This window comes from Megachile rotundata, chromosome 1 (genome assembly GCF_050947335.1).
Source record: "Megachile rotundata isolate GNS110a chromosome 1, iyMegRotu1, whole genome shotgun sequence".
NCBI lineage: Eukaryota > Metazoa > Arthropoda > Insecta > Hymenoptera > Megachilidae > Megachile > Megachile rotundata.
The window spans coordinates 9,569,274-9,595,565 of NC_134983.1; the positions used below are offsets into that span (position 1 = coordinate 9,569,274).

At 32.2% G+C, this 26,292-nt stretch overlaps 5 protein-coding genes across 13 annotated transcripts; 3 read left to right on the forward strand and 2 right to left on the reverse strand.

Annotated features, from left to right (window-relative positions):
• Positions 1-2,460: 2,460 nt before the first annotated feature.
• LOC100878586 (uncharacterized) lies at positions 2,461-7,450 on the forward strand. Its single transcript, XM_076537228.1, has 5 exons — positions 2,461-2,753; positions 3,159-3,269; positions 3,707-3,829; positions 3,914-4,024; positions 7,151-7,450. Exons 1-5 carry the CDS (start codon positions 2,641-2,643, stop codon positions 7,152-7,154), a joined length of 462 nt encoding a protein of 153 aa, XP_076393343.1. The 5' UTR covers positions 2,461-2,640; the 3' UTR covers positions 7,155-7,450.
• A 564-nt stretch (positions 7,451-8,014) lies between these two features.
• Positions 8,015-11,725, forward strand: Gnptab (N-acetylglucosamine-1-phosphate transferase subunits alpha and beta). 4 transcript variants are annotated; one of them, XM_076537195.1, is made up of 8 exons: positions 8,143-8,277; positions 8,466-8,591; positions 8,716-8,887; positions 8,964-9,175; positions 9,273-10,062; positions 10,134-10,305; positions 10,368-10,555; positions 10,617-11,725. In XM_076537195.1, exons 2-8 carry the CDS (start codon positions 8,555-8,557, stop codon positions 10,924-10,926), a joined length of 1,881 nt encoding a protein of 626 aa, XP_076393310.1. In that variant the 5' UTR covers positions 8,143-8,277; positions 8,466-8,554; the 3' UTR covers positions 10,927-11,725. The 4 variants fall into 4 exon arrangements, with proteins under 4 accessions (XP_076393317.1, XP_003708684.1, XP_076393310.1 ...); XM_003708636.3 differs by having other exon boundaries at positions 8,016-8,282; positions 8,466-8,887; XM_076537192.1 differs by having other exon boundaries at positions 8,466-8,887.
• Positions 11,726-11,790: 65 nt separating this feature from the next.
• On the reverse strand, positions 11,791-14,119 carry LOC100880059 (uncharacterized). 3 transcript variants are annotated; one of them, XM_012298224.2, is made up of 5 exons: positions 13,719-14,119; positions 13,181-13,439; positions 12,807-13,030; positions 12,350-12,709; positions 11,791-12,247 (listed from the first exon to the last, which is right to left on the reverse strand). In XM_012298224.2, exons 1-5 carry the CDS (start codon positions 13,972-13,974, stop codon positions 12,096-12,098), a joined length of 1,251 nt encoding a protein of 416 aa, XP_012153614.1. In that variant the 5' UTR covers positions 13,975-14,119; the 3' UTR covers positions 11,791-12,095. The 3 variants fall into 3 exon arrangements, with proteins under 3 accessions (XP_012153614.1, XP_012153615.1, XP_003708683.1); XM_012298225.2 differs by having other exon boundaries at positions 11,791-12,241; positions 12,368-12,709; positions 13,719-14,118; XM_003708635.3 differs by having other exon boundaries at positions 12,368-12,709; positions 13,719-14,112.
• Positions 14,120-14,760: 641 nt separating this feature from the next.
• On the forward strand, positions 14,761-19,186 carry Iswi (nucleosome-remodeling ATPase imitation SWI). Of its 2 annotated transcripts, none has more exons than XM_012298223.2 (2): positions 14,761-14,879; positions 14,946-19,186. In XM_012298223.2, the coding sequence occupies exon 2, from the start codon at positions 14,950-14,952 to the stop codon at positions 17,977-17,979; it is 3,030 nt and encodes a 1,009-aa protein (XP_012153613.1). In that variant the 5' UTR covers positions 14,761-14,879; positions 14,946-14,949; the 3' UTR covers positions 17,980-19,186. The 2 variants fall into 2 exon arrangements, with proteins under 2 accessions (XP_012153613.1, XP_003708682.2); XM_003708634.3 differs by having other exon boundaries at positions 14,778-14,818.
• Positions 19,187-21,303: 2,117 nt separating this feature from the next.
• LOC100879834 (CUE domain-containing protein 2-A) lies at positions 21,304-25,677 on the reverse strand. Of its 3 annotated transcripts, none has more exons than XM_003708633.3 (5): positions 25,518-25,677; positions 24,682-24,771; positions 24,245-24,581; positions 24,000-24,173; positions 21,304-23,700 (listed from the first exon to the last, which is right to left on the reverse strand). In XM_003708633.3, the coding sequence occupies exons 2-5, from the start codon at positions 24,768-24,770 to the stop codon at positions 23,440-23,442; spliced, it is 861 nt and encodes a 286-aa protein (XP_003708681.1). In that variant the 5' UTR covers position 24,771; positions 25,518-25,677; the 3' UTR covers positions 21,304-23,439. The 3 variants fall into 3 exon arrangements, with proteins under 3 accessions (XP_003708681.1, XP_012153612.1, XP_012153608.1); XM_012298222.2 differs by having other exon boundaries at positions 24,000-24,176; XM_012298218.2 differs by lacking the exon at positions 25,518-25,677 and adding an exon at positions 25,202-25,439 and having other exon boundaries at positions 24,000-24,176.
• Positions 25,678-26,292: the final 615 nt, after the last annotated feature.

Here is a 26,292-nt window from a genome sequence, read left to right on the forward strand (position 1 = left end):
GAACATGAATGAAAATTGCTACCGATCCAAAATTACAACATAGTAAGCGTGTCTCTCGATTAACTGTAACGCATGAGTTCCCTTTTCTTGCACGTGCTCGATAAAATAGCGAGTAATACATGAATGATGAAACTGGTAAACTAGTTACGCTCGAATGCTAGTTCCGTGTACCGATTACATGCAAACTTTCAGAATTCCCATGTAATGCCTATGTATCTTCGATTCTGCGAAACGACCGATTCACCGTAAGAAAAAAAAAATAAAAATATTACGGGCAAAAAATCATTATCGAGGCTAGTAAGCGTTTTTCTTTCTGTCGCGTGTCGACTGATAGTCATTCAAGTTAAAATATCGAGGTTTTTGACGCGAACGAGGAGGGGATTCGATATTCGTGTTGTACGTTACAATTTTGCGAATAAATTTGTTCGAATCGATGGTTAGGTTCGAATTGATGAAATCGATATTGATGGTAAATTAGGGTAGATACATAGCGTAAAATAGGATATGATGAATTTGATTAATATGACGAATATGATGAGTTTGACTGATGTGATGAATGTGATGAATGTGATGAATATGATTAATATGATGAACATGATGAACATGATAAACATGATAAACATGATGAACATAATGAATATGATGAACATGATGAATATGATGAACATGATGAACATGACGAACATGATGAACATGATGAACATGATGAACATGATGAACATGATAAACATAATGAATATGATGAACATGATGAACATGATGAACATGATGAACATGATGAACATGATGAACATGATGAACATGATGAACATGATGAACATGATAAACATGATAAACATAATGAATATGATGAACATGATGAACATGATGAACATGATGAACATGATGAACATGATAAACATGATAAACATAATGAATATGATGAACATGATGAACATGATGAACATGATGAACATGATGAACATGATAAACATGATAAACATAATGAATATGATGAACATGATGAACATGATGAACATGATGAACATGATGAACATGATGAACATGATGAACATGATGAACATGATGAACATGATGAACATGATGAACATAATGAATATGATGAATATGATTAATATGATGAACATGATGAACATGATGAACATGATGAACATGATGAACATGATGAACATGATGAACATGATGAACATGATGAACATGATGAACATGATGAACACGATGAACATAATGAATATGATGAACATGATGAATATGATGAACATGATGAACATGACGAACATGATGAACATGATGAACATGATGAACATGATGAACATGATAAACATAATGAATATGATGAACATGATGAACATGATGAACATGATGAACATGATGAACATGATGAACATGATGAACATGATGAACATGATGAACATGATGAACATGATAAACATGATAAACATAATGAATATGATGAACATGATGAACATGATGAACATGATGAACATGATGAACATGATAAACATGATAAACATAATGAATATGATGAACATGATGAACATGATGAACATGATGAACATGATGAACATGATAAACATGATAAACATAATGAATATGATGAACATGATGAACATGATGAACATGATGAACATGATGAACATGATGAACATGATGAACATGATGAACATGATGAACATGATGAACATGATGAACATAATGAATATGATGAATATGATTAATATGATGAATATGGTGAATATGATGAACATGATGAATGTGATAAATGTGATTGATATGATGAATATAGTGATTCTAATGAATACAATGAACATATTGGATATGATCTGTGTGCTGAGTATGATGCGTGCGATGAACGTTATAAACATTATAAAAAAACACAATAAATATGATAAATACAATAAACGATAACAAACGTACATGTGCGTTAAACCCATAAAAAACTGTACAGTAAGATAGGAAATTTACAGAGTACAGCTACCAACTTAAAAATTATTTAAATCATATGGTAAACCTGGAAGTAAAAGAAAATTGGTCAATCTACTCCGCCCACCTAAAATCGAATATGTTTCAATAAACACTCGTCTCGATAAAAGTGCAACAACAACGCGGAATATCATATCGGAACTAAAAACATTCAATTGTTAAATTAATGTCAAATTGCGTCCTTCCCTTGTTTTAGCTCACTAATTATCGAGAGTGCAAGAAAAGAAAGAAGAGTTCAACCGGTTCAGAGCATTGTTTTCAACTCACGCGACACGCCAGATAAACGACTAGTGTATATCTATGTCGGTAATTTCAGGAAATTAATCACGATTAGAGCGTAATTCATCGTGTACGCGATGTATACATACAATCGTATAATCGTGGCGATAAGACGAAGGGGGTGTACAGACAGCGTCAATGTCTTTTCAAGCGATGACACTTGGGAGGGGGTAAGCTTCATCAACCGACGAATATATACGCGAACCGAAGCCTCGTAACGCAACAGTTTCGAGTAGAACGAGACCAGCTTGGTCGACCAGTGATTTCATTGATCGAACTCGAGAAAGACAATTACGTGACAAGTTGACGCGAATTTTATTTGCAAAGTTCTTTTTTCTTCTTTTTCGGTCCGGTCGTTTGTTTTGTTTTGATACAAAAATGTACGATATTACGAAGAGAAACACTTCCGAGAGATTCTGTATCGCCATCGCGATCATCCTCGCTTTGTTTTGCTTGCCTGAGTTGGCGTCTGCGCGACCTACCTTAGAAAGGTAAGTTGTAGACCTTATTTACGGTTTCTTTGTTTTTGAGATTGATCAACACGATTTCTGTGTTTTATTTTCTTTATGGAATTATTCTTTTGTTCTGCATATTTTGAAACTAATGAGTATCAAAGATCTGGAAGTGTTACAAGAACGTGTACAGCTTGAAATATTTTTGGAGACATACATCGTGTGCAGTCGAGTTTTTAGCAGATAATAAATGTTAATTTTGTTGGTCTATTAACTGTCCTGTTGATTTATTAACTGTCGATTTTTATTTTTCACAAATTTGTATGCATAAAATTCTAATTTCTGAATTAGAGGTTTCTCAAATCTCAAATTTTAAAACCAAAAAATTGTTAGACTGATGAATCGATTAATCATTGATTAAATTGACTATTTTTTGTGTGATAGGCTCAGGCACGAGAATGCAATCACACACGATGCCGTCTTAAATTTCGCTAAATTGGAAAAGGGTAATGTGGCGGAAGAGCTGAACGAAGAATTATTGGGCACTGTTAAACAGTGAGTAATCATACTTTTTCCAAATTAATTTCGTTAGTAATGAGGACAATTGTAATTCAAATACATCCTTTCCCATTGTGTCTAAAAAATTAAATTAAAACAAATAAATAAAAGTGTAAACAGCAAATTGATATTTTATTAACCCTAACAAAAGAGTCGCAAAAAGTCACAAAATGAAAAACAGTGAATGTTAATTACTTCAAACTACATTTTTTTACAATTTGATCAGTCGCTAAATCTGTACCCTCGAAACGTATTACAAAATATCGCCCACAACAGAAACTCTTAAATAGCTAAAGTTTCCTAAGAGCATTGTTGCCAAAATAAATTTACATGCTCGGAATTAGTCAATTACAAGCCTCCGATAAGATATCTTGTTAGAAAAAGGAGTTATTACTAGAAACGTACACTTTTTTAACAAAGTTTTTCTCACGAAGGCGGTACAAACGATTATCGGATCAAAGGCGAGCCGAACTAGAGACCCTGATGGCGCTTTCAAAAATGACGGAAAAATTGAACAACGTAATAAGGGGAGGACGACATTTAGACTCAGCCAAATCGTAAGTACAAATCAAACTTTGATTATCAAAATAAATCTTGTGGAAATTGTTTGTAATTAACCTACTGTATATTTTTAATTCAAGGGGTCGGACGGAGAGGTCAATCTTCGACTTGAATGCTAAGAATCTTCAAAAACTATTCCAACTATCCGGGAAGTTCGGGTATAAGGGAAATAAGGCTTATCCTGTTGTTGGGTATGTAATTTATTTTATTATTATTATTGGTAGAAGTAAACGATATTGGATGAGTGATAGACGTTACAATTGGGAATATAGAAAAGAGTCATGATTGAAAGCTTAAAAACGTAAAAATTTCTGAATCCCTGAGTTTAAGAATTTAAACTTACTAAAAATATATGAATTTTTCAACTTCTGCATTTTTGTCGAATTTCTGAATTTAAGATTATTCGGAAAACTTTTACATTTCCCAATATTGAAATGTTTGAAAATTTATCAGTGTGAAAGTTTGAAAATTTAACAATATGAATATTTGTAAACATCTAAATTCCATGACCTACCATTTTAAAAATCAATATCATCAAAAAAGTTCCAACTTGCAAAGTTTATAATTTCTATAAAAGATGTTTCTCGAAAGTTTAATATAATGAAATCGATTAATGGTCGAACAGTAACGTACGATAGTTACGCGTTACATCCTCAATGACGCGGTCGATATGTAACAAGATTAGTAAAGTGCTGAATCGAAATTCTTCGAAAAATCTTCAAACTACGCCACGAGACACGCTTTCCAGCGTGTCTTTCTTTTTTTCTATCTTTTGCCCTGGCAGACGATAAGATCGTGGCCTGAAATTTGCGATGTGCATGTAATAAGAAGCGTAAAATGTGATGTAAGAAACGCGTAATATTAATCCAGATAAATCCTTGCCGAACCGAGACGAACTTGCGCCATCTTATCTGCCACTTATGTCGCAATAATGTCGATTCGCATCAGAAATAATTCGATGGTTAACTGCTTCGCTGTTGAGTTTCAGAAGAGGGTTGATTGTTGTGTGCTGGAATCTTTTACTTTGTAGACGGACACGCGATATCGATAGGACATCTAGACAGGACATCTAGGTCACAGAGTAAAATTCTGATCCTTTTTTTAGGGATATAATGCCTTACTTCATTTTCTTTATATAGCTTTCATGTACTTTTGAGGATTTTCGCCACTCATTCAATTTTGATGAAATATCTTTATAATCCCGAAGATTCGATATTTTGAAATAGAAAAATTGGGAAATCTCAAGGGCCGAAAGTCTATAATTCCAAATTCTAAACTACTAAAGTACTAAATTATCAAAGCTTCTGAAGTTCAAATTCTGAAGTCCTGCAATCCCAAAATTGTAAACTTCCAAACACCCAATGTTCCAAAATCCCAAATTCCCAAATTCCCAAATTCTCAAATTCTCAAATTCTCATATTCCCAAATTCCCAAATTCCCAAATTCCCAAATTCCCAAATTCCCAAATTCCCAAATTCCCAAATTCCCAAATTCCCAAATTCCCAAATTTCCAAATTCCCCAATTCCCCAATTCTCAAATTCCCAAATTCCCAAATTTCCAAATTCCCCAATTCCCAAATTCCCAAATTCCCCAATTCCCAAATTCCCAAATTCCCAAATTCACCAATTCCCAAATTCCCAAATTCCCAAATTCCCAAATTCCCAAATTCCCAAATTCCCAAATTTCCAAATTCCCAAATTCTCAAATTCCCAAATTCCCAAATTTCCAAATTCCCAAATTCCCAAATTCCCAAATTCCCAAATTCCAAATATCCCCAAATTCCAAATATCCCCAAATCCCAAAGATTAAAAATTCCAAATATCCCCAAATCCCAAAGATTAAAAATTCCAAAATCCCTAAGTTCTGATATTCGAAAATTTCAAAATCGCATAATTTGCAAATCCCCAAAATTCAGAGAACTGTCGAAAAAACAGAGAACAGAGATCAATCGACTATTCATTCATAGTTATTGTACTGTATAGTCTCACCTGATACTTGGAGTAATCGTCTCCATTTGATAACGCCATTTAACTCTTTTACGCATGTTAACCTGTTTATCTACTTAAAAAGAAAATTTCATTTACCTCATTAGATCTACTAGAAGATCTGTTTTGTAAATATCACGCAACGCGACAGTAAATATTTCTGTTTCTTTAAAGCATTTCTGGGAATTCTATATTTAGAACATTATTCTGAAACACTCTCAAAAATATTATCTCTGCGTATAATTTGTTTGATAATTTAATGTTGGATGATTTAATTGATCAAATTCAACTTTTTTTTCTTGTTAACCAATCTTTTTAAATTCTGTATAGATAATTTCAGAGGGGAATAACCATAAATCTCATAACCGTAGTTATCAAATATTTATTTTATAAATACATATTTTATCGTGGATTAAACAAAAATTTGCCACACTTTCTTCAATAATTTTTTACCTTATTAATTGATTTTTCGATGCTGTTGTCTTTAACAATATCTTAACAGTATCATTCCAACTACCATTCAAAAATTAGAAATTTGAAAACTTCTACATTTATCAGTTTGAAAATAGATTTGAAGTGTTCGAAATATTGCAATTACCTCCTTAAACACGAGATTGAAACAAGTGTTTAACGTTAATTAGAATAATCGTTAATAAGAAACTAACCGAGAAGTGTTTCTAACGTTTATTAAATAAGCAGACATTTATCGAGCGGTTACTATTATATACGTAGTATCGATAAATGACAGTAGTACTAATTCTTATTAATTACTTCGCATGTAGTGTTTATATAGCGCATAACACACATCGTAAAAGACTCATGAATCGCAGTTTCTGAATACATACAGTAAGCAAAATTTATAACGAGATTCGTTAGATGAACTCAATGACCTGTTCCTCCAGCATTACAGATACGCTCAAATACTACAGACCAACCTTCAATGACTGACTTTTCTATCTTTTCATTGATACAAGAAACACAATTGGGGTGCAGCAAAAAGTACAACATGAGTATTAGTAAGAATTTGTTGGGCATTCTCTGATTGCGTTATCAGAAGTGCAGTGAATAGTTCTTCTGCACTTCTAAGCTCCTGTTACATTTATTGTTACATATATATTTCTCTTCTTGTCTTGTACCGCTTGTATTTGAATGATACTGGATTCATTAATCATCTATCTTTTACATTTAAAATTTTTATTAAGTTTGTGACAAGTTTAATAATTATCAGATAATTAGAAGATTCGTCTATCGTGCTCCAGTAGCGTTTTTAAGTATATTTTTCAATAATATTTTTATAGAATAATTATTTAAAGTTATTCTTTATTTTGCAGGTGAAAGTCGGAAACAATACAAAGGATGTTGAGGAAAATTTTATCTGCCAATGATGGTACACCGAATCAAAAAAGGATGACCCTCGTATGAAAATGAATTAATATGGTGTATCAATTTGACGCACGAAATCATCGATGGATCATTATATTGATGAATTGGACGGTTCATCGACAAAAAATTATCATGATTATGCACGAAACAATGATAATTTATTTAATGTTCAAAAATGCTTACAACTTTTTGTATGATATTTTTTACTATTTATATTATTTATTAAATTTATACTTTGCCTTAGACTATTAACTGGTTAAATTAATTCCTTACACTTTTATGAAATAACTATCGTTACTTACACTAACTATACACTGATTTGAGTTTCAAAAGTAATTGAGCGAACGAGCCAAAGGCGAGCGAAGCTCTTATTTTTGACTTTTCAACTTTTTTATCCACGTTTTTCTCTTGCACTACTCAACCAATTCAACCGAATGACACGGTTGACTATTTTTGCTTTAGCGTAAAATTTACTCGTTCGCTCAACATCGTTAGGTTAGGCGCGGAGCGTCTCAATCAAACAGACCTAAGTAGTTTAATATTCATATTTATTATATCTTCTAATATACAATATTTAAGAATGCAAAAGTTTGAAATTTTTACTCTTACAAAGTTAGGAATTTTGAAATTCGAAAACTTAAGAATTTAAGAATTTAGAAAGTTAGAAATTCGAAAATATGTGTACTGTTAAATATTTTAAATTCTACAACTGAAATATCTGACAGGAAATAAACTGATCGAAATCAACTTATGACTTGAATCGCTGCTACCATCTGACGACCATTTCCTGAAACATATGCACATTTAATCAGTATATCTAACATTTCAAAAACTACTGTACACATGTATATTTAGCTTCTGATACAGACAAATTTTTACCGGTTGATTGCAATCGAATGTGTAAACAGTGCTGCGTCAATTCTAGCGATGTTAATCGCATGTAAAGTTTTCATCAATATAATGAGCACATGTAAATTATTACAGCGTCGATGCTACGATCTGCTTTCATACAAATATTCATTGTTGGTGATATTAATAGCGTTTACCTGTATATTTATCGGCATCATTCATTTCGGTGAGGTTAGGAATTCTATTTTTCTCTATTGTTTTGATATCTAATCTTATTTGTTTTATTGTTAAGATATTGTTTATTATTGAAACATTGTATTTTATATATCTGACATAAATGGTTAAAAAACTAATAACCTTAAGTGTCTGATTAATATAAAAATTGTTATATTCTAACTGAAAGCACTCTTTCAGATATGGATAGCTTGGAGTAAAGGAAAATACGAAGCTATATTTCATTCTTTTAATGATAATATATTAGGTATTTCTTTTCAACAAAAATTATGTCAACATGTCCCTATAGATGTTGTATATACATGGGTAAATGGCTCAGATCCTGTTTTTTTAAAGAATCTGAAGAAACATGTTCCTATTATGGATGTTAATACTGCAGCTTCTAGATTTAATGATAAAGACGAATTAAGATATTCCTTACGTTCCTTAGAAATGTATGCACCATGGGTTAGACATGTATATATCGTTACCAATGGTCAGATACCTAGTTGGTTAGATATGGATAACCCTAGACTTACTCTTATTACTCACGAAGATATCTTTTTAAATAAAAGTGATCTTCCTACATTTTCTAGTCCTGCTATTGAAAGTCATATACATAGGTAATATAGCTTATTAACTTCTATTAGTTAATACAACTTTGAAATTAATTTGATATTTGTATGTTTGCCTCTACAGAATTCCTGGAATCTCAGATAAATTTTTGTATTTTAACGATGATGTAATGTTAGGAGCTGAAGTGTGGCCAGAAGATTTTGTTACTCAAGTAGGTGGCCAAAAAGTGTACCTTGCATGGTGGGTTCCTGACTGCTCTGATGTTTGTCCTTGGGCCTGGGTAGGCGATGGATCATGTGATCCAGCTTGTAACACAACATTATGTGAATTTGATGGTAACAATTTAGATAAAAATATACATAGATAAGCATATGTAGAAAGAACAATCCAACTATGTTATTATCTGAACTAATATTTGCAATTTATTTATAGGAGGAGATTGTGATAGCACAACAGTTCCTACTGACAGTGAAGCACTTGAGGAAGAAGGAGATTATCCACATAAGTTTTTACAAGATGTTCAAGAAAATGCTAACTATGGGTTGAAACTTTTTAGCATATTAGGAAACAGAAGTATAAATTCTGTATGGAATAACACAGAAACATTTACCCAACAAACATTGGCAAGTGAAGCCAAGGAATTAAAGTTCAATGTAAATAAATCTTATAGTTTCAAAAATAATAACCATATAAACGATATTGAAGTGAATTTCAATGAACAATTCAATGAAAATAATCAAACTACATCCACTCAAAAATCAATACTGTCAAAAGTAATGAATAGAATTAAATTCCAAAGTTCTGGTAACATTGATAAACGTGTACACCTGAAACATTATTTAAACAATAATGATATGAGTTTAACACTAATGAATAGTACTGCAAAAACAAATAATAAACCTAATTATTCTGATCATTGGAAACATAGAAGACAGCTAGATACATATGCAGAATCTTTACTTTATGTAAATAGAATATATAACATAGCATATGGTTTTGAACGTAGAAAAGTACCCGCTCACATGCCTCATTTAATAGATAAATGGATCGCCACTGATATGCAGACAAAGTTTGAGCACGAATTTAAGAAAACGTCTAGTCATAAAGTTAGGAATTCCGAAGATATGCAGTTTGCTTTTTCGTATTTCTATTTCCTGACGAGTGAGAAACGAAAGATTCCAATTGGAGAGATTTTTGATAGATTTGACACAGATAAATCTGGGTATATCAAACTGTTTATTATTTAATAATTTTAACATATTAAACGTTTAATAATAATATTACTGTTTCTAGAACTTGGTCGGATAGAGAAATCAGAACACTTTTATCTAGACTGTATCCACTACCTCTTGATTATAGCCTAGTCGTAGAATTTGAAAATATAATAACAAATTGTTCAAATCACATAAATGTCGCGGAAATATCAAATCCACCGCCTGGAGAAAGATATTTAGATTCATCTCTCGTAAGTAAATATATGTTAAAAAATATCATTCTTAAATTTACAACTATCTGTATTCTCTTCAGCCAATTGTATCAAAGGAGTTAATAGCAAGTTGTGAACCAATTTCGAGAAAAATTCTTGCCAAGTTTGGCGAAGGAAAGCTTTATCCGCATGAAATAATTAAAGCTGGCAAAAATGAAATATTTGAAATGTTGACCAGCAATGTATCTCTGACTGTACAACTCTTGGATGAAATACGAAGGGATCCAAAGTAAGTCATAATAAATTTTATATATAACAGATATATAAACTAAGCTGAATTCCAATTTTAGGAAATTTATATGTTTGAACGATGACATGGACCCTCTTCGACGCTCCGAGAATGAAATTGTTCGTGCATTGTTAAATGATTTTTATCGCTCGCTTTACCCACTGCGTAGCACCTTCGAATTACCTTTACAATATCGAAATCTATTTGCTCATCGACACGAACTTTTTGAATGGAGAGCTAATAGAACGAAAGCTAGAAATTTATTGTTGTGTCTTATCGTCTTGTTGCTTGTTACAACTCTTTATCATTTGTTTTATCATCAGATACGACGGTTATTCAGAGTGCGCACATTGCCCACTTTACTCGTTTAAATTCTAAGGACTAAATATGTATAAATACGCAAAATGAACTGACAAAAAATACACTTAGGTGCAACGTAGGCTTCTTTTGGATAAGAACAAATGTAAACAACGAGTGATGGAATTTTTTTTTTCTTAGTTTACAATTTTCCACAGGAAGCCTACTATACCTGGTGCTGTACATCTGTATCTTCCGTGACAGGGCAATGTCTTCTAAAAGATTTTATAAAGAATAACGGTATGTACATAAGAAAATTTATATAGAAATCGTGTTTGTAAAAATTTATAACATTATAAATCGTTCATCTTGTTTGTTACATATCTTACACGTATAAATCATGATTATTTTTCGTATATTATTTATTGGAAACGGTCATACTATGATAATGAATTGATACATTTTTATGAAATTTAATATAGTGAGATATGAACATTAGATTTTAATGTCATATTTTAAAATTAAGTAAAACGTTCCTGTGATATTAATGAAGTACTAATTACTTTTCGTTCTCTCGAATATGGAATATAGAGAAAATTTTTCTACACAAAGACTGTACACTAAGAAATATAAATTGACTTTAAATTATCTAGTATGTTGAGTGACTCATTTACATTAGTATCTAGGATAATATCATTATGCAAAAGCATTACAAAATATTAATTTATTTTACTAAAACATTATTCTAGTATGCGTTGCAATTTTGTTGTCAGACAACTTACAATCCTTGAAGACTTAAGATATACCAAATTTGTACTTATTGAAATGTTAAATACGAATCAATGTGAAATATACCGAATTTTTTTAATTCAACTTTTATTATGTATTTATTTTTAAGGTATTATGTAAATACTTTCCAAGCCCTTTGTATAATTTAATTAATACTATTAATGAAATTTAACAAACTACCACACTTAATAGATTCTTCTATTCAATAATAACAAGGTTCTTAATAAAACAAATAAAAATCTACAAGTAAATATGATAAACCAAATACATATTTGTTACGATGAAGCAACAAATTATTTTATACGCATAAAATCTACTTATTGCAGTTTTATAGAGTAAGATTTTTATTGCTTTATTCAAAGTAGCATTATACCTTCAAGACTTATAAGGGAACATCCTAAACTTGTATTCACTGATTCTCATCAATATTTTTAGAAGTTCATCTTGCGATTCGTCATGATTCTGATATCGGTTGTCTATCCAGAGGTGGACAGTTCATATGACGAAGATTTCGCGGGCCAACCAAGCCCTCTTGCACTCTTGCGCATTCGCTCATCCATATCGCTACGCTCGCTACTTCTTCAGCCGAAAGACGTGGTCCTATACCTGACAGAATTTCATATTCTCAATTACAAAAAATATTTTACTCTAATTAATTTGTGGTACTTTATATTTAAATAATCGTGTAATTCAATGTTCAATATTTACAATCTTGTATTATCTCACCAGGGATGTTTGGATAATATTTGATCAACTTCGGGTCTACCATTTTCTTCTTTCGTCTTCTTTCGTTACTAGACTTGTCCTCTGTACTTCGAACACTTTGGTTTTTCGTTGTATGCTCCTCCGTGGTACTACAGCTAGTTGTACTTTTCGCTGACCCGTTTTCATTCTTGTTCGATTTCTTCTCCTCGGATGATTCGGACTTTTTACTGGACTCTGCTTCCGTGGCCGAACTTTCATTGCTCTTTTTCGTCTTTACAGCTTCTTTGTCAGGAACGTCTCCTCCTGACGATTTATTTTCGTCGTCTTTGTCGCCCGTGTAACTTTCTATGAAGTTCACATCAGCTAAACAGAAGAAATATTTCGTTTATTAATTATAAGTATAATAAAATTCGTAATCAAGAAATCCGTGATTTTTGAACTCTTGCAAGTTTAAATTTACTTCTCGAAGAATCCGCATCATCTCTGGACACCAATTCCAAATCCAAGTTCACATCAGCCTCAGTATCCTGACTGGTAACTGAACAAACGCGATCCAGAGATTTTTCTTCGGAACATCTCGATTGACGACTTGCCGACGATACGCTGTCGCATATAATAAATTCAGTTGGATCTTCGTCGGAAGAATCTCTTTCGCTGCCATCGCAACGAAGTCCTGCCAAGTACCTAAAAATCAAAGTTACAAAATATACTATTAACCGTAATACTTCGTTTATTTATTTGAATTGTACACTTTATGATTACAGTGCCTTTAGATTAAAATTTCAATCAGAATATTGAGTCACTGTGTTACTATAAGGTTTATTTTAAGCCTACCCATAGATTTCCATAAATAATGTGACGGGAACCATGGCGGACCCGCCTTCAGGTTCGTGAGTGAATAATTCACAGATCATAATCATCGTTTCAAAGAGACTAGAGCCTAAAAGACCAACTGCGATTGCCAGGAATTTCTTCACTTGACATTTCCGGCGAAATTTTCCGATCATCATAATTAAGTTCAAATCCCTTCGGTCCAAGCATAAACAGTCCCATCGACGCAGAATTGTTTCCACAGGTAACGATTTATTGTAATCTACAAAATAATTTTTGTACTAAATGATACGTGTGGTAGTATAATGCTTAGCAATAACTCGCAATGATATAACGTAGTGCTATATAACGCGAAGTAATATAATACTATGGCGAGTGGCAATATAATGAGTAGCGATATAACGCATAAGTGACCTACCCTATAGCGATATAACTCACGAGTGAGTAATAAGTAAATTATTAAAAAAGTGAATTATTAAACAAAAATCGACAAGAATTTGTTCAAAAGCAAAATTAAGATTTTTATATGTAATACAAATACCTCCAAATTGATGGAGTAAAACTCTCAAAAAGCCAAAAGTTAAACCGGAAGCTGTACTCGGCGGTGGATATTCTAATCTTAATTTGACCGGCGGCTCTTCTCCATCAGCCAACGCACGAAAATACGAACTGGACCATTTCAATAGATCATACGGTTGCGTTCGAATAGCCGCCTTGCAAAATTGCTTTAGAATTACCGGTAAGCTCGGTGGTATCACGATTTCTTGATCTACAACCGACTGTTCAACAATAGACATTTTTACTGGAAAACTAATTGAACGTTCTTTTTCGATCGAAATCTATTTTGCGAAATACTACGCTGTACAAGGTGGAACCGCAAGTAACTTGAGTACAGTAGTGCGCCACTGCAAGTGTGGTATTTGTTGTCACTTCGCGCGAAACCGTTGTCTAGGAAACGGTATTGACGGAAAGAGATCAATTTCTGGTAAGAATTACATTTTATATCATTATTAAATTAAACTCTATTGTGTTTCTAATCGTTGATCCACATAAGTATATAACTGATTTAATTTTCTATTTTATTACTATTTTAACTTCAAGAGATGGATTTGTTGTTAAATTTTAATGAACGTTTTCTTCCATGCTTGTATCTAAATTTATTATCCGATAAGAATTTATATTATCGACGAAACAATGTGCGTGGTTAGCATCCATTACAATATGTATATTTGAATATTTTCCCAATTACCGCGGCACAGCAGGTACCTATTTATAAATGGGAGTAACATTTTTAGAACATGGATCTAAAAACATGTAGCCGGAAACCCAATCAGAAGAAATTAAAAAATTTGAAAGTTGGTAAATTTAAAATTTTTAATTAATCTCTACAGTGTAAAAAAATATTCACGTGTTGGGTATTAACTTAAATAGTAATAGCCTATTTCTCACAATAATTTTTCATAATTGGTAGTACAGAAGGTGCACAACAAATCAAATTTGAGTACCAAGTATTAAGGCTTCCTTTCATGTAGATGTCGTTCTCAGTTGTAAAGCAAGCTTACGCTTGATCCCTATATCCCTAGGTTCATGTTTTGGAGGGATCGTGCAATTCAATATGGCGGCGATTGGTGTTGTGCGTTTGTGAGTGTCAGGACAGAGACCGGGTATAATACAAGATTAATTGTGTTTAAACGGAATACAAGTTCGTATAAACGTTAAATCAATTCAACCTCTATTTTCACTTATAAAGAATTACTTTGAAATTTAGAAAAATGTCGAAACCAGACGAAAATGTCGACACAGGAGACACAGGAGACAATTCGAACGGATCTTCTGCAGAGACCACATCGTCTCGTGGCGGAGACTTTGAAACAAAACTCGAGACTGATCGAAGTAAACGATTTGATTATTTACTAAAACAGACTGAAATATTTTCTCATTTCATGACGAACAATCAGAAAGATAAAGCCGGAAGTCCTTTGAAAATCAAAGCTGGCAGGCCTAGGAAACAACCAGAGGCTCCAGTAAAAGCCGATTCCGGTGATCACAGACACCGTAAAACAGAACAAGAGGAAGACGAGGAATTGTTAGCAGAGAGTAATGCAAGTGTAGCGCCAACTACGCGTTTCGAATCGTCGCCGCACTACATTAAATCCGGTGAGTTACGAGATTATCAAATACGAGGTTTAAATTGGATGATATCCTTGTATGAGAATGGTATCAATGGTATCTTGGCGGATGAGATGGGTCTGGGAAAGACCCTTCAAACTATTTCGCTGCTGGGATACATGAAACACTTCAGAAACATTCCTGGCCCACACATAGTCATTGTACCAAAATCTACTTTGGCAAATTGGATGAATGAGTTCAAAAAATGGTGTCCCACTCTGAGAGCGGTTTGCCTTATAGGAGATGCAGAAACCAGAAATACTTTCATTAGAGATGTTATGATGCCTGGTGAATGGGACGTTTGTGTGACGTCTTACGAAATGGTTATCAAGGAGAAATCAGTATTTAAAAAATTCAATTGGCGATATATGGTAATCGATGAAGCTCATAGGATAAAAAATGAAAAATCAAAATTATCAGAGATATTAAGAGAATTTAAAACAGCTAATCGCCTTTTGTTAACTGGAACACCTTTACAGAATAATCTCCATGAACTGTGGTCTTTGCTCAATTTTCTATTACCTGATGTGTTTAATAGTTCAGATGATTTTGACTCATGGTTCAATACCAACAGTTTCTTGGGTGACAACTCGTTAGTTGAAAGACTACACGCAGTTCTTCGGCCGTTCCTCCTGAGACGCTTGAAGTCCGAAGTAGAAAAAGGACTCAAGCCAAAGAAAGAAATTAAAGTATACATTGGTCTCAGCAAAATGCAAAGGGAGTGGTATACCAAGGTACTCATGAAGGACATAGACATAGTTAACGGTGCTGGAAAGATCGAAAAGATGCGACTACAAAACATTTTGATGCAGTTACGCAAATGCTGCAACCATCCATATTTGTTTGATGGTGCAGAACCTGGACCTCCTTATACTACTGATGAACATCTTGTTTACAACTGCGGTAAAATGGTGATATTAGATAAATTATTGCCAAAATTACAGCAACAAGAATCACGAGTTCTTATATTTAGTCAAATGACAAGAATGTTAGACATTTTGGAAGATTATTGTCACTGGAGGGGTTTCCAGTATTGCCGTCTAGACGGAAACACGGCGCACGAAGACAGACAGCGTCAGATCAACGAATACAACGCACCAGAAAGCGAGAAGTTTATCTTCATGCTGTCGACTCGCGCGGGTGGTTTAGGTATTAACTTGGCAACAGCCGACGTAGTTATTATTTATGATTCTGATTGGAATCCGCAGATGGACTTGCAGGCAATGGACCGGGCCCATCGTATAGGACAACAAAAGCAAGTACGAGTGTTCAGGTTTATTACAGAAAACACAGTGGAAGAAAAGATTGTAGAACGCGCGGAAGTTAAGTTACGTTTGGACAAATTAGTTATACAGCAAGGACGATTGGTCGACGCGAAGCAGACTGCGCTAAATAAGGATGAAATGTTGAACATGATCAGGCACGGAGCTAACGAGGTGTTCGCGTCGAAGGACAGTGCTATCACTGATGAAGACATAGACACTATTTTACAGAAAGGTGAGGCAAAAACGGAGGAGATGAAGCAGAAATTAGAAAGTTTGGGTGAGTCATCTTTGCGTAACTTTACGGTTGACGCACCTACGGATTCCGTGTATCAGTTCGAGGGCGAGGACTATCGTGAAAAGCAAAAGATTCTGGGACTCGGCAATTGGATCGAACCGCCTAAACGAGAGCGCAAGGCCAACTACGCGGTCGATGCTTACTTCCGAGAAGCTCTCAGGGTGTCGGAACCGAAAGCTCCAAAAGCACCCAGGCCTCCGAAGCAACCGATTGTCCAGGACTTTCAGTTTTTCCCGCCACGATTGTTCGAGTTGCTTGATCAAGAGATCTACTACTTCCGGCAAACCGTGGGATACAAAGTTCCTAAGAATCCTGAGCTTGGATCGGACGCGGCCAGAATTCAGAAAGAAGAGCAACGTAAGATAGACGAGGCTCAACCGTTAACCGATGAAGAGGTCGCAGAGAAGGAGAAATTGCTCACTCAAGGTTTTACAAATTGGACGAAAAGGGACTTCAATCAGTTCATTAAAGCGAATGAGAAATACGGTCGAGACGATATCGAAAATATCGCGAAAGAAGTGGAGGGGAAAACGCCGGAAGAGGTGATGGAATATTCGGCCGTATTCTGGGAACGTTGCCACGAGCTGCAAGATATCGATAGGGTGATGGCCCAAATCGAGCGTGGCGAAGCGAAGATACAAAGACGAGCTGGCATCAAGAAAGCTTTGGACGCTAAGATGGCAAGATACCGTGCCCCGTTCCACCAATTAAGGATAGCCTACGGTACGAACAAAGGAAAGAATTACACCGAAGAAGAAGATCGTTTCCTAGTTTGCATGTTGCACAAACTTGGTTTCGATAAAGAGAACGTTTACGAAGAACTTCGAGCCACGGTCAGATCAGCGCCGCAATTCCGTTTCGACTGGTTCGTCAAGTCCCGTACGGCTTTGGAATTGCAACGACGATGCAATACTTTGATTACCCTGATAGAACGCGAGAATCAAGAGTTGGAAGAGCGGGAGAGACAAGAGAGGAGAAAGAAGGGTGGCAGTATCGGCGCGAAACCTGCGTCCAAACGGAAGCAAGAAAACTTGCCTGCGCCGCAAGATAAACCACGGAAAAAGAAGAAATAAGTATTGGTTCTGCCGGAAGAACTGAAGTTTCTGTTTGTTTCTTCAGACATCACAACCATCGTTTCATTGTTTATTCTCCTTCCGATATTTAACTTCATTCATGTTCAACAAATTCGCGTAACGTCGCGTCGTCCTTCCTCTCATACTTTGTGGCCCGTGTTTTCAGTGTAATTATATTCAACTCGCTTCGCTCTCAAAGGACGATAGTTGAATTCAACGTGCGTGGAAATAAAAATTTATTAATAATGGCGAAAATTTACTTATTCATAAAGGAAACAAATAACAATTAAAAACATATTTTTGAATGTAATATCAAACGATAGCTCTTTTTTTATATATTTATACGTATAGAGTTTTTTTGACTTGTTACTGCAAATACCTGTGCATTCGATTACAACGTAGGCTTCTTTTAGATAAAAGAAAGAAAGAGAAAGAAACACGAAGAAGAAAGAGAAATTTCACGATTTTAGTTTGGAAAAACTTATAAGGAGCTATAGAGTCTTATGTTCCCGTTATGTGTTGGGGTATAACGTTGCTTTCCTTTAGCTGAGAATAAGGTAGGCTTGTTAAATGTTTCTCGAATGATCATCAATGAAACATCATTTATGGGAATCTGATTGTAGTATGGATTTAAATTATGAGATTTGTTAATTTATAATTTTGAAGTTTTAAAAAAAGCGACTAAAAAGGAAAAGTAATGCATAAGTGGTTCCTATGTTCAACGATCGTATTTTAATCTGTCATGGCCGCTTGCTTGCGCATGCGCGTTGCGTGAAAAAGTAGTTGCAAAAGGAATTTGGCGCGCGAAGGCTCCCTACATTTGATGGGTTTTAAAATTGAAAAAAAAGTGTCCCGTCGTTTTAAATTTTTAAGAAGGTTATGAAAAACTTCACGTAAACTTTCCTGTATTCGCATATAAAATGAAAGTGAACAAGGATAGTGATTAAATCCTTTTTTAACATTTCCTCTTAATCGAAGGAAGCCTAAGTTGTTACATGACCGTTCATTGAAGTTAAAGAAATATGACACCAATCGCAATCTATGTAGTTCACACGTGAATGCGTATGTACCTTGATTTCATTCTCTACACCGAGAAACATGTACTGTAATATTACATGAACGATTTTATTTATTTACTAGCATTTTAATGGCATTGTAATTCGTTTTACGAATAAAATATCATGTGCCGCATCAGGTGAAAATCTAATCTGCTTAACTGGTTACACCTCATCAGAAAATCAGCAAAGGGTCGCAGGAGAAACGAAATCATTAACTCTTCGGACAAGGTGAATCTATTTTGTTTATATTCATTTCATATTTATTGGATTTTTTGAATTCGTAGTAATGAACGAGGAAAAATATAAATCGTGACATTTGTTTCGAAGCTGAATCTTAATAAGCAATCATTAATAATATATCGTAATTATACATACATATATATATATTAAATAGCAAATGTATATTGCTTAATTATTTTAAAAAAAAATTGAAATAGTCGCAAAAACAAAACATGCACAAATTACAAATATGACGATGATTACCTACAATAGATTTTACATTTTAAGAGATTTCCACCCCCTTTGTGCAGAGACTCCAAAAAGTTATCACATATACATCGACGTTTTTCTTTTTCTCTAAACGTTAATCCTAAACTAATATTTAAAGTTCCATGAGGATTAATACCTTTTCGTAGTTAATTTTTTGGATATAATTTACATAGTATAAATCGAATTTCAATACTTACATTAACATTTTTATGATAAATTGATAACTAATTAATAAGCTACAGACTGAAAATAATCGAAAGTTACAAATTTTACATGAAAAATTTCATTGATACACTATATTCATATTTTCATTTAAACCATTGATTGCGATATATTTAATATCTATTTCATGGTACACCATTGAAATTTAATAAATAGCAATGATTGTAATGGAAATAGAAACACATTTTTTTCAAGTACATGTAAATACTTGCAATGTTGAAAATAATTTTTTATATTTTATAATTTTTCACGTATATAATTAAAGTTAATGATTATTTATAAGCAGTTAAAATGTATAAACATATATTGTGGTTTTCTGTTGAAAGTATTTTATGAAACATAGGAAACAATTCTTTCTTTCACGCAAACAAAAATATCCTCCAAAATAAATGACAATTTGTTTCTAATTTTTACATTACATTAATGTTAGTAGAAAAGTAGATTCTCAATGAATTTGACAAAGTAAGATAGAATCATTAATATAATATTTTTGAATCACTTTTTAAGGCCCCGAAGTTAATTAAGATCACCACGGGATACAATAGTCTCATTATTATACTTTATATTTGGTGTTACATGTTATTTCATTTTACCTTCATTCAAATAAATATTTGTTCTTTTTTGAAATAAGTATATTAAAAAAAGAAACGAATTCCAAAACTGGAACAGTATATACAAGAGATGTATTTTCTTTATACTATATTTTTCATTGTTAAGAGCATCAGGTATCTATCTTTATCAATGACATTTATATATATTACCAAATCAGTTGCTATTGGTTATCATATTTAAACAGAATAAATTTTTTTATTTTATCCTTGAATCAATAAAATACCTTCAGAAAAAGTGAATATTTATAATCCTTAATAACAAAGCAAGCCATCAGACGTTTCAAATAATAATGATTATTTATAACAAAACTTATATATGTAAATAGTATTGATGAATCTTAATTCTAATACGATCTTAATTTAACATTCATAAGAAATTACTTAACCGTCATACGTGTAATCAATATTGCTGATTAAAATACACATATGTTACATTACAAGGGGTATACACAAAGTTTGCAAGAAACTAAAGTATTCGTTTTATGATGATTGCTTATCCTACTATTTTTGTTCTTTTTTTTAAGTTTTCCTTCATTTTTTGTTCTTGTTTTGTTTAATATCTAATATATCACTATCTTATTTTATTACATTTGTTTCTGAAAATCATACAGCAATCTTATTCCGTCTGAGGTTAATCGGCAGTAGAATACATTTAGTTTACAACGGATACAATCTGTTCCTTTAATTATTACAATTGTTAAAAATAATATGACTCATTTATAAATTTATATAATTATCTATGGCAAGGACCGGCCCAACTGTAAGTTTGTAAATATACTTATAGATTTTGTTTTCTTTGCCTTTTTCTTTAAATGTACAAATAATAAATGAATCATAAACAATTTTATTAATAGAAAAATTGTACCTTTTAATACAATAATAGTAAATAATAGTGAAAAATTCAATGAAATAAATGACTGAATTATATTAATAATAGACTCAAATAAAATATAAAAATTATATTTTCAATTAGTTACAATTTTCAGTAGTAATTTATAATTGCAGTAATCATCATAATTTGGTGTTTCTATCAATTCATTGTCAAACACGCACTCTAGCGTATATTATTGAGTGTACATCGTTCACCATGTAGATATTTAAAAATTTTAATGATTACATCTGCCTACACTTTAGAGTTTGCAATAATAGCAATAACAATAGTAATACTGGTAAATTATATGGCGCGGTAAGCAACTTTTTTTATCTCGCTTAGATATCTAGTACATGTATATATATATATATAAATTTATGTCTATACTTATATATATATATATATAATCATTTTTCTTTTTTTACCTACCTAATACGTATACTAAAATTCGTTATTGGAAATCTACAATTTGATAATTTTTTGCAATACCAAAAAATTCAGTATGCACCCAATTCATTACAATTGCAATGATGATACTTCTTTTTACAATTAATATTTTATTGAACTTTTAGTGAATTCTGATTATATTATAGACAATAATTCTTACTATGCATGCTTAAGATAGTTATATTTCTTTATTCGATCAAATAAATGTGCACATAAAAATTCCTAAAATTTTTTGTTATATTTCATTTTATTATATTTTAGTTTTTTTTTTGTGCAAGATCCTCTTGCAGAGATATCATATCACGTATTGTTTTTATCATTCTTAAATGTAATTTCATTACATACATAGTAAGAGAAAGAGTGAGAATTTCACTTAGTTCTGGTGATATTTAACAGAAAAATCAACCCAGTGTTTTTATTATATATAACGTTATAAAACATATAATTCTATCCTATTTAAAGAAATATCAGCACGTGTCATGAACTTAATAATACAAATAATGTAACAATCATTCAGTACTCATTGAAAACATAATGAGACACACAGTATGCTTAATAAATAAAAAGTGCATATTATTTCGATAGCATATTTATATGGTGAAATGCAAATTGAAATTATAATTAATAAAAATATTGAAAAGATTGATCGATACAAACTTTTATATAATAATTATATAAAGTAATATTAGTAAATGTTTAATTAAATCGATTTATTGATAGAAACTTTGGAGGCTAAGTTGTATTCAAAAATATCCCAATATTTGGGAATATGACGGTAATTATGTACACATTGTAAAGCACATGAAAAGTAATATACTAAATTATAATTATTCCATATAACACAAAATACTATTTGATCCAATAAAAATACTACTCATGATTAAAATGCTCTAAAAAATAAAACAAGTTCACTGAAATCAAGAACACCCAAATAAACGTGTAGACTTCTTGATTTTTTAATTGATTAACAACTAATCAATGTTCTTTATGATTTCTAATAAAATTAATAAAATTACAAGATACCGACATTCTTGGACACCACTTACACTCTATAGCTCCTACCAATAATTAACGCAAGAAACTGGGTCATGATGACCTTGAGATTCTGATTCTAAAATCGAGTTTATAGTAGTCACTTTGTATATTGCATATAAGTTAAATTACAGAAAATGAATGTACTCCGTCATTTATACATTAGAAAATAATAAAATTCTGTAAGTCTTGAACAAATTATATCAAAATAAAATATCTTTTGCAACTGATTTATGATTTTGCTATCATAAAAAGACTGTTCGAAAACATAAATATACGTGTGACAACTATACATTCGATGTAAAAGAAATAAAAACATTCGATCGTAAATTAAATATTATAACAGGTACTTATACTGCAGTGTAATAATAACAGTTAATATTCGCGACTGTTAAAATAAATTTTCGATATCGTCAGCGGTAAACGATACGCTGTATATGCGGTTTAAAATGCTACAAATCTCCTGTCTCGTAATCGCATAAAAATAATATCACGCAATAAAAAAAAAACAAAGAGGACTTCTTAAATCGACAAAAGTGACTGGACGAGATGAATGTATCTAAAAAAAAAAAGAAAAAGGAACAAAATAGATAGTGTTGTGCACATAGAAATTCAACACCCTGTCCTTATATTCCTCTATAAGCAAGATAAGAGAATCTAAGTGAAAGCCTTAATTTGAAATCAGATGCCTCCAAGGGGGTGGATCAGGGGGTGGAGGCAAAGGGACTGGTTACGGTCGAGAATGACCTTTTTTTCTGCCGCCTTCATTGCCATCTTCCTCTTCACCGCCCCTTCTGACTTCAGTATATCGTTCACCTTTTACGCTCACAATCTTGTTATCCAGATAGCGCACTAATTTTTTTGGTTCCGTTTTCGGAGCAACTGGACGATGTTCCCGTGAATCATCATCTCTATCGACGTAACTATACCGTGCAATAATGCGCGATTTCAGTTCTTCGTCATTCACTCTGGTCTTGTTACGACCGTTTGGCTGCCACAATATAATTATGTTATTCATATTGATCAATTCAGAATTATTAATTAACAGATAGCTGATGTTCATGCATTCATAATATGTTTAAATTTGCAAAGTATACATAAATCATATGATCTATGAGATCTGCAGTCTATAGATTACATAAACGTTTGTAGTCTATTAATTAACTCATCACTTTTGTCAACAATATTTTAATTGATGATATTTAACTTTTAAATCTAACATAAAAAATATACATTACTAAACTATAACAAATATTTACATGGAAAAGAATAAATTATTAATATAATTACCGTTAAAAATGTAAGATTACTGACGATACTTTGCCCTGCTTCTTGTCGGTGTAATGCAAGTTGTGCTGCCTTTGCTATATCCCCACTAGCAACTGCCAAACAATGTCTGGCTTCTGCTAGGCTCGCAGCAGGGAACATTTCTTGTAATAGTGCTACTTGATGCCAAGAAGATTCCTGCTGTGAAGAATTAATTATTGTATTTACATAAATAAATGATAATCAAAAGAGTAATAAAAGCAGCTTACTTCAGAAAAATATTCTCCACTCGAATCACTTCCAGCATCACTTGTTTCTGAGAGGTGATGAACTCTCATTCTTTGTGTACCAGGCGGTAATAAAGCGGTTAAACTAATATGACTCAAAGGATCATGAGGTTGGCAATTCTCATTTTCCTTACTTTCTTGCCGTAATTTACTTTCAATATCCAATAACCATTTGGACACAGCTTCTTTTTCAATGGTAGAAAATTCAGGAAGACAAGCAGAAACCATTTCACATAGTCCATCAACATCTAATTCTTCATCCAGTGCACTTTCTTCTACCATACTCACCACATAGCTTAAAACAATGTCATCAATTAAGCTGAAAAAAATATTTTCATAAGTTGCAACAACAATATACACATATATTTTTGGTACATAATACACGAGAAGCATTTCCTTTCTTTTTTAAATGTTTGTACCTTAATTGGGCAGTGGGTACTTCCTTTCTCACAAAACTAAACAAGGACTTCTTCACTAATTCTTCCTTTTCATCCATTGTACGATTCATTCTAAAATAATTATGTATTAACATAGTTAAAAAAAGTTTATTACTTATACATAACTAATTTAATGTTTATTAATTTCTTGACTTGATTATAGCATTTTCCAAACAATTATTAAGTGACTTTCATAAAATTACTTGAATTATTATAATAGTAAAATTCTTCTTTTACATGTATAAGTATCAAAATTTTTAAATAAAATATAAACTTCGATAAACAGTTTAATATACGTATATAAAGCTATTTCTTTCTCGAAGAATAAATTATGTTTCATGAATTACAATGTTCGAATGAACTTGTCACACCCGCTCAATTTATCGCGTGGAAAATTTTAATGATATCAACATTAAAGTTAACGATTAATGTATACGTTCTATTTTTATTTCAAAACTTTCAATTTTGTAAACTAATTACAGTTCAATAATTAGCATTCTACCTAGGTTAAGAAAAATAAGGCAAAACCGATAACATGGAATCTACGACGAATTTGCATTTAACAAAGAAAATTGTAACCGTGGTTTGGTCATTATATAATGAAAAAAAAAACTAATCTTTTATAACATGTCAAACAGTAAAATATAGATGAAAAGGATAATTAAGAAAAACGCAAAAGGACAGGAAGAAATTGATAGAAAGGTGGTAGCAGCGCCGGTCACTCAGGCTTTAACATCTACGTCCGTCTATGAAGGCGAAGGGATTTGGTGAAAAAACTAATGAACCTATTCAATTACAAAAATGTAGGGAATACAAACCTGATCTTATTCGCTTGTTCAAAATCCCTGGATTGTATTTGAAGCTGAAAACTGATAAAAATTTCGTATACAAACAACGTTCCTCGATTTGACAGTTCGGCAAGGGGAGGGGTAGAGATCTTGTGGCGCCATCACATTGCGCGACCCACTTTGGGATCAAATCAGCAATTCCAATAGTAAAAATTTAATTAATGACTGAATTTGCTCAATAAAAATTCTTACGTCGAATAAAATAATTATCTCTATTTGTAACGAACAACGAACATATTGTTTCTATTAGAATTTTGAAGTACATATATTGCTTATTATAAGTATGGAAATTCGATTTGACAAATGCCAATATCGATCATGGCAACCCTTAAAATTTGTATGGTATGAATTTTAATTAAAACCTTAATTTGTATTTGAATAAATAAATATGACATTATTTATTGATTTGTTGCTGTCGTATTTATAGAAACGTACGGAATTTGCATATTAAATGTTGTTTAAATAAAACGAAAATATTTTGAATGAATTGCCATTATTGAATAGACATTATTACTTTGTAATTGTTTACTGTCTAATAATGTCGAAACTATTGTAGTCAAGTTACTCTTTAATCGAATACTCGAGATAAGATATCTTCCAATAAGGTAAAATCGATATAGTAATCTGAATGTTATGATATTCTAGAGTTGAGCATTAAACTTTGAAATAAAAAGAAAATATTTAGGGATAATAAATAATCTTTTACTTAGACAGAAATTTTTTGAAGATTTCTGTATAAAATTGT

Coding starts and splice junctions, on each gene's coding strand:
- LOC100878586 (XM_076537228.1), top strand. CDS start 2,641: ATGTACGATATTACGAAGAGAAACACTTCCGAGAGATTCTGTATCGCC. Junction 2,754..3,158: donor GCGCGACCTACCTTAGAAAG/GTAAGTTGTAGA, acceptor TTTGTGTGATAG/GCTCAGGCACGAGAATGCAA. Junction 3,270..3,706: donor TTATTGGGCACTGTTAAACA/GTGAGTAATCAT, acceptor TTTCTCACGAAG/GCGGTACAAACGATTATCGG.
- Gnptab (XM_003708636.3), top strand. CDS start 8,130: ATGTTAATCGCATGTAAAGTTTTCATCAATATAATGAGCACATGTAAA. Junction 8,888..8,963: donor ATTGAAAGTCATATACATAG/GTAATATAGCTT, acceptor TTGCCTCTACAG/AATTCCTGGAATCTCAGATA. Junction 10,556..10,616: donor GAAATACGAAGGGATCCAAA/GTAAGTCATAAT, acceptor TTCCAATTTTAG/GAAATTTATATGTTTGAACG.
- LOC100880059 (XM_012298224.2), bottom strand. CDS start 13,974: ATGTCTATTGTTGAACAGTCGGTTGTAGATCAAGAAATCGTGATACCA. Junction 12,710..12,806: donor TGATGCGGATTCTTCGAGAA/GTAAATTTAAAC, acceptor TCTTCTGTTTAG/CTGATGTGAACTTCATAGAA. Junction 12,248..12,349: donor TGGTGAGATAATACAAGATT/GTAAATATTGAA, acceptor AAATTCTGTCAG/GTATAGGACCACGTCTTTCG.
- Iswi (XM_003708634.3), top strand. CDS start 14,793: ATGGCGGCGATTGGTGTTGTGCGTTT. Junction 14,819..14,945: donor GCGATTGGTGTTGTGCGTTT/GTGAGTGTCAGG, acceptor TTTGAAATTTAG/AAAAATGTCGAAACCAGACG.
- LOC100879834 (XM_012298222.2), bottom strand. CDS start 24,770: ATGAATCGTACAATGGATGAAAAGGAAGAATTAGTGAAGAAGTCCTTG. Junction 24,177..24,244: donor GTGGAGAATATTTTTCTGAA/GTAAGCTGCTTT, acceptor AATTCTTCACAG/CAGGAATCTTCTTGGCATCA. Junction 23,701..23,999: donor GTAATCTTACATTTTTAACG/GTAATTATATTA, acceptor ATATTGTGGCAG/CCAAACGGTCGTAACAAGAC.